Source organism: Triticum aestivum, chromosome 3B (assembly GCF_018294505.1).
Source record: "Triticum aestivum cultivar Chinese Spring chromosome 3B, IWGSC CS RefSeq v2.1, whole genome shotgun sequence".
Taxonomy (NCBI): domain Eukaryota; kingdom Viridiplantae; phylum Streptophyta; class Magnoliopsida; order Poales; family Poaceae; genus Triticum; species Triticum aestivum.
This window is the reverse complement of record NC_057801.1, coordinates 81102077-81113599: the sequence shown is the minus strand read 5'-3', so window position 1 is coordinate 81113599 and position 11523 is coordinate 81102077. Positions and strand designations below refer to the sequence as shown.

Here is an 11523-nt window from a genome sequence, read left to right as displayed (position 1 = left end):
TCATTTCAAACAGACAACAACATATGAATGTATGTTGATACATTTTATAGTATAGATTCACTCATTTTGTTTCGTATGTAGTCACTTATATTTGGGAACGGAGGGAGTAAAAGATAAGGCCCTTTTACAGCAACTATTATCACAGCTAGGATTGGTGATGCCAGCCCCCTCACCCAATCCGCTAGAGGATTAACAGCCAGTTCTTTTAGGGCTTATTATGGCCGGCTGTGATAATAAGCTGCTGCCTCCCTTTCTTCTCCGAGGGTTTGGATGGATAACGCCCTGATGAGGTTATCCCTTTACTTGTAAAGGATGCTACTTTACTTATGAATGAACAAAGGAGAAGAAGTTTATCAAAAAAAAAAAAGCTGCTCCCTCCCTTTCTAAAAGCTCAGCCTACATTTTTATTTTTGAAGCCTGCTAATTAAGTGTTAATTAGTAGACTTCTAAAATAAAATTTTAAATTAGGCTTTTCGAATAAGCTGGGAGGAGGCGGCTTATTTCCACAACGCCATAAGCCCCAAAAGAATTGGCCCTAAATCCGTTACAGCCGAACAAGGCCTTGGGAGGAAGAATGCACTTTAAACAATCTGAGCTGATCAGTCCGTCCTACATATCTAGGCAATACATTCAAATTAGTCAAATTGAACCGTAGCCAAAACACATTAAATTGTACTCCCTCCATCTCAAAATTCTTGTCTTAGATTTGTCAAAATACGGATGTATCAAGTCACGTTTTAGTATTAGATACATCCATATCTAGGCAAATCTAAGACAAGAACTTTGGAACCAAGGAAGTACTGTACTATGTAGTACCTGGTGATAATCATATAATCTTTACTGGTGAACAATACACACTATCTGTCTATCCGTGTATACAAAATGAACAATCGTAGATGCGTGCATACAAATTTTGGCAGATATTGTCCCGCTTGCACTTCACACTCACAGAAAGCAAAACACCACAAACCAGGACTTCAGTGTTCATAATGCGTACTGGACTGTATTGAGGCAATATCACCAAAGCAGCTGGATTTGGGCGTCTTACAGCAGCAAAAGTGTCGGTGAGAAGTGGTACTGAGCCAACATCTGACTGCGCGCGAGTCAGAAGGAATCTTCCAGAAGCCTCCATCAGATTAATACACCCAACAACAGCTCGCAGCATCGTCTTGATTCCGGGACAGGGAGGAATACTTCATTTTAGAGATGAACTCCATTTTCATTTGCAGCTGGATTTTGGTGGGCCTCGATCTCTGTCCTCCCTTCCCTTCCCAAGGGCGTGCATCCTGCAAGCACATGATTTAACACCTCCAGCAGCATCAAATTTGAGGGAATTCTTCTGTGCACCGTTTGGGAGAAAATGTCTGACATGTGCGCAGCTACCAGCAATTTCCCCATGTGCGTCGGCCAGCTGAAACAGGCGATTGTTCTGTCTTTGACCAGAAGGCTCCAACATGTCAACAGACATTAGTTGATTTCTCCTTCATCCGCATCTTTGCTGCATGGTTCTTCTTCCTCTTCTTCCTCGTCTACTTTCATAAATAGTCCTAGTTTTTCCAACATGCTGCCAGAACCAGGAAGAAAACTGGGCATGCCATCCTGGGAATGCTCTGGACTCGTTTCATCAACAGAACTCACAATATGTTCTGTGGTGACTGTACCAAGCATTTCTAGGTCCTTGGGATCGACGCTGTCATTAATTTCTACAGTTCTCTCCATCTGCATCAGGTTTAAATGAACTCTTAGCTATAAGACAAAAGATGAGTTCCATAGCACCAGCAAAACTTCATTCACTTACCTCCTGCAAGGCCTGACGAGCCCTTTCCCTCTCAAGGTCCCGCTTACGCTTAGATTCGGCCTCTGCTTCAGCTCTGCGAGCTTCCATAGCTGCATTACCTTCAGCCAAAAGCCGTTCTTTCTCTGTGTCCATAGGCAAGACAATTCTCAGAAAAGCAGGAGCTTCCTACTTAGCAGCAAACAAACAGGTGTATACGATTTTTACCTTCCTTCTGCAGTTTCTCCAGCTCCTCCTGTTTATCTCCACCCTGATCTCATTAGGTAATTACATGTCAGGAAGAGGTGCAGCCAATGATGAAGGAAAGAAAGCTAGATGTAAAAGCTCCTAAACCTGGCAGAGAATCCCACGAGCTTTCACAATTACATCAGCATAGCGGCCCCTCAAAACAGCTGCTCGTAAGAGCTTGTCCGGGGAGACTTGCCTATCAGGTTTTGCACTCTCCCCTAAATTTTTCATTGGGAAAGGATCAGATGCAGATTAATGCACCAAGACCCCTTGGTGGTCTCATATGAACCTGCTTACAAAATCATGCTTACCCTCAGGTGCAGCCTTCGACTCATTGTCCTGCTCATGGAGTTCCACATCAGCAGCAGTGCCTGTGATTTAACCATTGGTAAGTATGACAAGTCTTCTTTACTATTAAAGGGGAGTTTGCCTTCGTAATGGTTTGACCTCCCACGTCCTCACCTCCACCAATTTTTACCATAAAACCTTAAAAGGAAAAACCAAAAATAAACATCTCGTGCCCACACACAAGGTATCCCCACAAAAAAAAGGCCATACAAAGGCAACCACATGTCAGTACATCCTCCAACTTCTCCCCCGACCTGGGAGTACTCGTCTTCCCACCTCTCTCACTCACGAATCAGAACCACCCAGCCCGCACGGCAGCGCCCCCTCTACCGTGACCACCCCCGATCCAGGCGGTGTACAGGAGTACGCAACTGCGTCTCTGTCCTCCCTTCACCGTGCCTTCATCCCATAGCCCAAGATACCAGGCGGCGACCGGCTGAGCATCAACGGACATCATGGATCAAAGGCGGCGATGCGAGGTCCATCTACCTGTCGATGAAATCCATCCTCCGTGTGATTGTCTTTGTGACACACTCCGTGAGGCCACCTCCACACCGGTACGCTCTCCCGTCTGCCTCTTATTCCCTTTGCCTAGGCACGCGCCAACCCGGCTGACCCTTCGTTGACTAGCGGCGAAGGTGTTAGAGTTCGTCCCGGGGCTGCATATGGAGCACGGCGACGTCTCCACCCTGGCATTGCTCAACACCAACCTCGAGACGGAGGGCTGAAAGTTCTCACTTGCCGTCGAGGCCTTCCATGAGTGAGTCCACAGCGTCGCCTGCTTCCTCTTCGGCTGGATCAAGGGTGCAACTACCCAGCTCTTCCTCTTCCCTTCGCCTCTCCTAAAAAATTTAAGGTTCTCTTCTTGGTCTGATTCCTAATAGAGCTCAAGCTCAATCTTGATTAATTGGTTATGACCTGCACTATCATTGTTGATACAGATTACTGCAGTAACTTTCTAGGTGGTGTTTGGTTCGATGGCAAGGCTGGGTTGGCTGAGGATATCCAACCACTCTTTGTTGTTTGGTTGGGTAGGATTAGATTGGTTGGATAGCCATGTTTTGTTGTTTGGTTCAAAGGATAAGAGGTGGTTAGGGATAGCTATTTGTCTGTTTGACATGCCACTGTACTTTAATATCATAAGTCTAACAGATACACAAGCGCGCGCGCACACACACACACACACACACAACCAGCCAAGCATCCTCTAGTAAATTGAAGAAAAACTTCCAGATAGCTTATTTTTCTTGTTCATCTATGGTAGTAAATTGAAAAGGAAAAAAAACTTCCAAGATTCACATACACAAGCGCGTGCGCACACACACACACACACTATCAGCCGCACATCTAGTATGCTCTAGTATAGCACATGCATAAATTAGTGTACATGCAGCTGTTATCTTGTATACAAGTAACAAGTATGCACACAATCACCCGTGAATTTAACAGATCAGGCTTGCAGTTCATAGAGCAACAAATCAGGGAGTAGGGTTTCATAGCCGCACATCCTCTAGCATGCTGCAGTTTATGAATTTAACAAGTATGGACAGAAGCATGGGAATTGAAAGGACAGAGCCAGCCGCAGCCTAACCCAGCAGAGGAACGGTGTGGGGGTGAGGTAGGATGAGGGCAGCCAAGCAGGGCTTGATGTTGTGGCGGGCGTTCGCGAGGAGTGCGGTGGAGTTAACTCCTGCTGGACCCAGTTCTACATAGCCTCGCTCTCAAGTGTGGCAGCGCCATCGCGGATCCACCCAAGCCGTCGTCACCGCCGCATGGCAAAGCTGCCGCCTCCACACGGGGCACGCGCACTGGACTGGAGAGGGGGCTAGATAGACATGAGAGGAAGGGCGAGGCTTGCCCGCCGCTGCACTTCTCTGGCCAGCGTTGGCGCCGCCGCAGCAGCCGCCAACTGCAAGAAAGAGAGCGCGGAGAGCTTGGGTAACTGACACGTTGGTTTTGTTCGGGAGAGGTGACTGAGCGAAAAAAAAAATGATTCGCTAGCGAGGCGAGCATGGTTGCCCTCAACCGCCATATTTTGCCTGCTGTTCACAAGCAGATTTTGGAGAAATATTCTCAGCAGTTTGGCTATCCCTATCCTTTTAGGCCTTGTACAATGCTAGATGCTTAGGAAGGTGCTAAAAAATAAACCGGATGTTTCTGAAGCACCAGTGCCTAATTAAGCGTCTATCCTCTGCAAATAAGCACCAGTGCTTTAAAAAACAATGGTATCCATCTAGCTATGATGTGGAGTTGATTTTGTGAGTTCATTGATGAGAATCAACAAAATAGTTGTTTCCTATTTCATACATCTACTCACTTGTTAGTATATCTTTAATGCATGTGTATATGGAATATGGTATCGTCCTTTCTTGGAAACCACTGCCATAAGGAGATGAAAAAAAATGGGAGAATGTGACTTGCCAGGGCGGAGCAAAGCCAACAAAAGGAGGGCATGGACAACTACCGCAAGGAGTAGAAAAAAGAACTACAAGAACATGACTTCATCCTAGGTGGAGGCAAAGTTGACGAGAGGAGCACAAACAATGCTAATTGTCACCGTGAGGTTGAATATGCAGCATAAATCCCATTGTGGCTGTATGTCACATATTCACTAATCTAGTTAATATTAACATATCAAATGTGTGACAAATTGTTTTCAAAATGATATGAGCGTGTGGTAGTCGCCAAAGTTGTAGAAGACATGATGCAAGTGATGGCTGGTGGGGAGAAAAAAGCCACAGGCACACGGAGGTGCTTACCCTCAGGTGCAGCCTTGGACTCATTGTCCTGTTCACGGAGTTCCACATCAGCAGTAGTGTCTGTGATTTAACCAATGGTAAATGGTAAGCATGACAAATAGAAGTAGATTAAGAACAGCTTGCAACAACAAGCAGCTAAAGGGAGCATGGGGATAGAACTTACGGTTAGCATCAATAGGGCTAATAACATCATCACTCTTTTCTTGCTCTGCAGGTTGTTCTGGTATTTTAATACCCTACAAATTAGGAGAAACCAATTATTGCAGCGCAACAAGGTTGGCCAGCCATTGGAAATGAAACGACAAACTCTTGCCACAACATTAGTAGAACTGAATATCGTGATTACTGATCACAGTTGACTCAGACTAGTGTAAAGGTACAGCAACCAGATCACCATTCTTCTACCTGGTTTGGTCTGACCAAGGCTGAGTCAACCAATGAAGTACAAGCTACAAAACTAACTGCAAATACAGATACGGCATGGTACTATCAAATAATTGGACAAGGAGGGTCAAGTTGCGAACAGAAGGGCTAGTGACTGACTACAGATGCGGTAAAAATAATGACAAGGGAATAATGGATGAATGTAGAGAGCTGAGGAGAGATAGAATCAGTGGGGTTTAATCCTGCTAACGCACTCCATTGGTCCATATGTTCACTAACTAAGATAGTCCTTACTACATTAACTGGCTTAATTGAAGGATCACCCAGCAAGAAATTGCCAAAGTACCTTCACAAGCTTTGCTGGGCTACCTGCTTTTTCTGGTTCGCTTTCAGCGTCACTGCCTGAGTCGGAATCTGCATTACCAGCATAGCAAATACGATCTGAGGACACGCTTTACAAGATAAATATATCAAATACAGTAGGGTCATGTAGACAACTGGGACGGGCTGTTTAAGAAAACTAACTGGTACAAAGTATCTGTAGTTCCCAGTAATAATCTCTAGAAAGCATGTACGGTGCCCTTGCAGCTATGTATGACCCCTTGCACCACATATTAGTTCACTAAGAATCAGTGTGAGGTAATTGCAGGATGGCATTCTTGAAATCCTAACTACTCCCTCCGTCCCTTAATATAAGAGCGTTTTTTACAGTGTCAAAAACGCTCTTATATTATGGAACAGAAAGATAATAATTAAATTTCTACCGATACCTCTAAGTCTACAGAACGATAATAATAGTTTAAAAAGGTACTCCTAAATGACAAGCACAAATCTGTAAACTCATATAGTGAAAAATGTTTCCTTCTCAACTTTTTACTTCACAACCTTCCGTAAACTCATAAACTCAAAGTTCACTAAAGTTTAGCCAAAGAAATATGAACTAGGCATAAGCATAAACCTCTATGAGAACATGAGAAAGGAAATATAAAGATGGTCAAAGTAATCAGAGCAGTGTCACGGAGAAACATGTTTTACAACGATGTAACCAATGGTAAACACAATGTAGATAACTAAATAACTCATATGTACACACCACTGGATGAAGATCCCGAGCCACTGCTGGAACTACTTGGACTACCACATTTGCTTGTCCTGATCTGTGGATCCTTCTCTATCAATATAGGGGATGCATTGCCGCAAATGTCCACATCCTCCTCAACAGGCTCACCACCTGAGTGCACAAAAAGGTCGATCTCTAACAACTGCATTGATGACATTAAAGTTAAATCTATTGAGAACCTCAAAGGGTACATGACAAAATACCTTTGCAGGGATTTGTGGATGAATGACTGAGGCCAGAAACATTCACAGCCTCATTCTCGGAAGGCTCAGATTTTGTCTGCTGATGATCTCTCTCATGCAAGTACTTGTCCACATGCTTCTTCAATTCTAATAGTATGTCATCACTCAGTGCATGGATATCAATCTCTATCTCTTCATCCCCAAGCTGATCTGTATTGTTGTCGATACACTGCTGTAACATATCAATGATGTGACCAGGTAATTCTGGATCCTCAGACAAAGAAGCTAAGCAGTTTCCAAAGGATTCTTTCTCCTCAAATGTCATCTTCGGCTTCACAATCTCAGCTGGCCTGACACAATCTATTGACAGGTCACTGCGGTCCATAGGAGGGGTCTTTCTCCTCTTTGAGTCAGCCCTGTCAACCTCAACATGTGGCTTAGTGGCGGCAGAAACTAATTTCTTCTCAACTGTTTTCCATCTGGACTCAAACATTTTATTCAGTTGAATGGCCATATCATGCACTGCATGCCCTCGGGGATTATACGTTATCGCATTGTTAAAGGTCAGCCCGACATCAGCTGCAAAATCAAAAGGACTTGTGTAGGAACCAGAATCTAGTTTCTTCTTGATGGTCCCAAGGTCCATCGGGTGCTTGATAATATCATTATAATCTGGAATATTCAGCTTTTCCACATCTACTGGAACATTAAAAATATGACTAAATTTCTGAGTCATCAGCTTCTTCAAAATAGCTTCGCACTGCTTCAGAATTGTAGCTTCAGGCAACACTGTAGACGTTTCAGGCCGGGGTTTTGTCGGCAAGAAGCGTCCCTTGGCACCACGGAGAACATGGCTCCCCCGTTGCACTTTTTTAGCTCGAGGGGCAGCCGACGATGAGAAACCAGGTGCCCGGCTGACAGGCATGATGGCCAAAAACTCTGGCCTCTTGAGGAGATATCGGACAGAATCAAGCTCTGCCCGGAATCTCTTTCGAAGGTAGCGCCGCTCGGACGACGACAACTTAGACGGGACAAAGATCTCTCGCTTCACATCAAAGCCATCGCTATTAAGGCTGATGCACTTGCGTTTTGGCGCAGAGGAATCTTCGGAGTAAACACGAACAGGGCTGCCCGACTCACCTGCAGTCTCTGCATACCCCGCGCCCCGGTAAGCTATTTCGGCATAGCCCCGTTTGATCTGCATCTGTGGCCTGTACTCCATGAGGACCGTTGGTGTCATGTTACCAGGCGCCAGCTAGGCAGAGATCTGCTGAATAATAACAAACAGCTTCAGCCACACACACACACACACACACACACACACAAGCACACAGACAACAAACTGAAGCCTATAGCGGATTGAAATGAAAGCACACAGACCGAAATTTACAGGTATTCAAATGTTGCGCAGCAAAACCCTAACATTGCACTTGGCCCTAGGACCAATCCGTACCAAGGGACCAGCCGTACTAATGAAATGAATCAGAGCAGGACGGTGACATGTGCAGAGAGTGAAACGAATCATATCTCTCTAAATCCAAACAGAAGCTACAAATGTGCAGGTCAACGATTGGATTTCAGATTGGGAGTCTGGAAGGGGATTCACCTTAGGGCTGGAGAATGAGGCTGTCGGGGGCGGGAACAAGGCCGCGACGTGCCCCGTGATGCCCTGCCCGGCGCAAACGACCTCAGTAGCCGCGGCTCGAGGACAGATCCGCCGCTGCGGCTTGCCGGTGAGCCGGTGAGCGCCTCCGCCCTCCACCTGCAGGCTGCCGCACGGCGGTGGGCAGGACTGCCGCCGGGGCGCCGGGCGTGCGGGCCACGGGGGGCTCCTGGGAGCGGGACGGCGAGCGGCCGTGGATTCTCCGGGCTCCGGCCGTGGCGCTCGGGGGGACGGGAGGTGCAGGGTGCGACGCGGTGGGCGTCCGTGGCCGCTTATCCTTTTCCTCCTCGCCTTAGCGACCGAGCCCGAGCCCGAGCGGCCGAGCCCGAAGTGGAGTCAGGTCCTGCGCACGAGTCTAGTCGGGACCCGAAGTGGAGCGGAGCAAAACCATTTGGTTCGGTGCGACTTGCGCGCCGGGGGTGGGTGCTCTCGGCGGGCATTTATAGGTGCGGGGTGGGGGGTGCTCTAGGTCCGGTACTGTTTGGGGAGCGGCCGTCTTTTGCCGAGCACGCGGATAGGGGGCGGGGTGGCTTGGAGGTGAAGGATGGTGACACGTGGAAGCAGGCGCGTGCCTGGGTCCTAGGACTCCTGGCCTGCCTGTTTTTGGGGTGTGTAACGGGTACGGGGAAATTCTAACTCCGAGCAACTCTAGCAGGTCGATAATGCGGTTGACATGATGCCAAGTATATGGTCACAAATGGGTCCACCACGTTCCGACGCTTTAAGGCGATAGCTGGCGATCGCGAGGCGACCGCGCGGCTGTGCTAGGGTTAGGGTTTCGGTGACGGGGGTGGCTTGATTCCGGCGGTGCTCCAGGGTAGCGACGGCGCTCCTCTGGACTCGGGCTGGTGTGTCTGTAAGCCTGCCCTGTAGCGGCGCTGATGGCGGGAGGTGTAGATGAGAAGACGCCGACGGCGACTCCGGGGAACTCGACGACGGCCCCTGGTAAAGGGACGGTGACGCCGCCGATGAGAACAAAGGTCGGATCTGCTGCGCAGAGAGACTCCATCTCTCCTGTGGAGAGCAAAACCCCATATCCGTTGGCGAGCCTTTCGGCGGGACTTGGCGGGATGGCCCTGATGGAGAAGGATGAGGCAGGATTTGTGTTTGAAGATCCAACTCCGGACATCCAGAAACGCCACAAGTGGGCGGCGGTGGGCAAGGTCTGCTCGCCCCGGCCTCTGAAGATGTCTGTGCTTGAGAAAACCATGCCTAAGGCATGGGGACTGCACCAGGAAGCAAAATTCAGAGAGATCGGGCCTAAAATCATCTCAGTTCAATTCGATAGCGAAGGCGACTGGAGACATGTGCTGAATAATGGTCTGTGGCAATACGATTTTGCGGTGCTGGTGATGAAAGATTACGAAGGAGATAAAAGGCCTTCTGAGATGATATTTGATAAGTAGATGTTTGGGTGAAGGTGTCTGACTTACCACCTGACAAGAGGACATAAGTCTTTGGGAGGGCACTGGGAAACTGGCTGGGAGAAACTGTTAAGGTTGATGTTGACAAGGATGGTGTGGCGCGTGGGAACCAACTACGTGTTCGAACTAAAATATCTGTGTTTGAACCACTGATCAGGGGTTTCTTTCTAAAGAAAAAGAGCGATGACAAAGAGAGAACTTGGTTCGAATTTTCTTACGAGAAGATTCCCCACTTTTGTTTCGACTGTGGCCGCCTGGTTCATGTTAATGGCTTGTGTGTTCCTCCAGTAGAACTGGTTGCTCAATGGGGAAGCTGGCTGTGGTCTGACCCGGGTAGGAATGCAACAAGTAAGGAGGAAGGGGCAAGCGGAGCTGTTAGCAGCGGAAATAGCATGGGCAGTTCGCGAGCTACAAAAGCCTCTGATGGAAGACATGAGCAACCAAGGGTACGGGATTTACCTACTAAGAGGAACCTGGGCACTGAGTTCTCCTTCTCTGCTGACAATCGCACTGGCAACAAGCAGGGAAGATATGGGGAGGAAGTTGAGAGTCCTAGCAAGGACAGATACAACCGCGGCTTGCCGAGGGAGCAGGATCTTCGTGATGATCTAGAGTCCAGACGTGAGCATGATCTCCGAACAAAAGTGATGGGCCAACACTCCCAAAGGCAGGTCGATGACAACTGGGCTGCATAAAGGGAGAGGAAGGGGAAAGATAAGATGTCGGTGTATGTGCAGCGCTATGGGCCGGTGATGTCTACTACGTAACCTTCTTCTTGTAGACGTTGTTGGGCCTCCAAGTGCAGAGGTTTGTAGGACAATAGCAAATTTCCCTCGAGTGGATGACCTAAGGTTTATCAATCTGTAGGAGGCGTAGGATGAAGATGGTCTCTCTCAAACAACCCTGCAACCAAATAACAAAGAGTCTCTTGTGTCCCCAACACACCTAATACAATGGTAAATTGTATAGGTGCACTAGTTCGGCGAAGAGATGGTGATACAAGTGCAATATAGATGATAGATATAGGTTTTTGTAATCTGAAAATATAAAAACAGCAAGGTAACAAGTGGTAAAAGTGAGTGAAAACGGTATTGCAATGCTTTGAAACAAGGTCTAAGGTTCATACTTTCACTAGTGCAAGTTCTCACAACAATAATAACATAACTAGATCATATAACAATCCCTCAACATGCAACAAAGAGTCACTCCAAAGTCACTAATAGCGGAGAACAAATGAAGAGATTATTGTAGGGTACGGAACCACCTCAAAGTTATCCTTTCTGATCGATCTATTCAAGAGTCCGTAGTAAAATAACACGAAGCTATTCTTTCCGTTCAATCTATCATAGAGTTCGTACTAGAATAACACCTTAAGACACAAATCAACCAAAACCCTAATGCCACCTAGATACTCCAATGTCACCTCAAGTATCTGTGGGCATGATTATACGATATGCATCACACAATCTCATATTCATCTATTCAACCAACGCAAAGAACTTCAAAGAGTGCCCCAAAGTTTCTAACGGAGAGTCAAGATGAAAACGTGTGCCAACCCCTATGCATAAGTTCACAATGTTACAGAACCCGCAAGTTGATCACCAAAACATACATCAAGTA

At 47.1% G+C, this 11523-nt stretch overlaps 1 protein-coding gene across 2 annotated transcripts; it reads right to left on the bottom strand.

Annotated features, from left to right (window-relative positions):
- Nucleotides 1-820: 820 nt before the first annotated feature.
- On the bottom strand, nt 821-8890 carry LOC123068749 (transcription factor GTE8). 2 transcript variants are annotated; one of them, XM_044491379.1, is made up of 11 exons: nt 8423-8890; nt 6838-8086; nt 6608-6745; nt 5861-5928; nt 5294-5366; nt 5131-5190; nt 2335-2394; nt 2129-2241; nt 2003-2045; nt 1799-1920; nt 821-1719 (listed from the first exon to the last, which is right to left on the bottom strand). In XM_044491379.1, the coding sequence occupies exons 2-11, from the start codon at nt 8054-8056 to the stop codon at nt 1468-1470; spliced, it is 2148 nt and encodes a 715-aa protein (XP_044347314.1). In that variant the 5' UTR covers nt 8057-8086; nt 8423-8890; the 3' UTR covers nt 821-1467. The 2 variants fall into 2 exon arrangements, with proteins under 2 accessions (XP_044347314.1, XP_044347313.1); XM_044491378.1 differs by having other exon boundaries at nt 6838-8083.
- Between the last annotated feature and the right edge of the window lie 2633 nt (nt 8891-11523).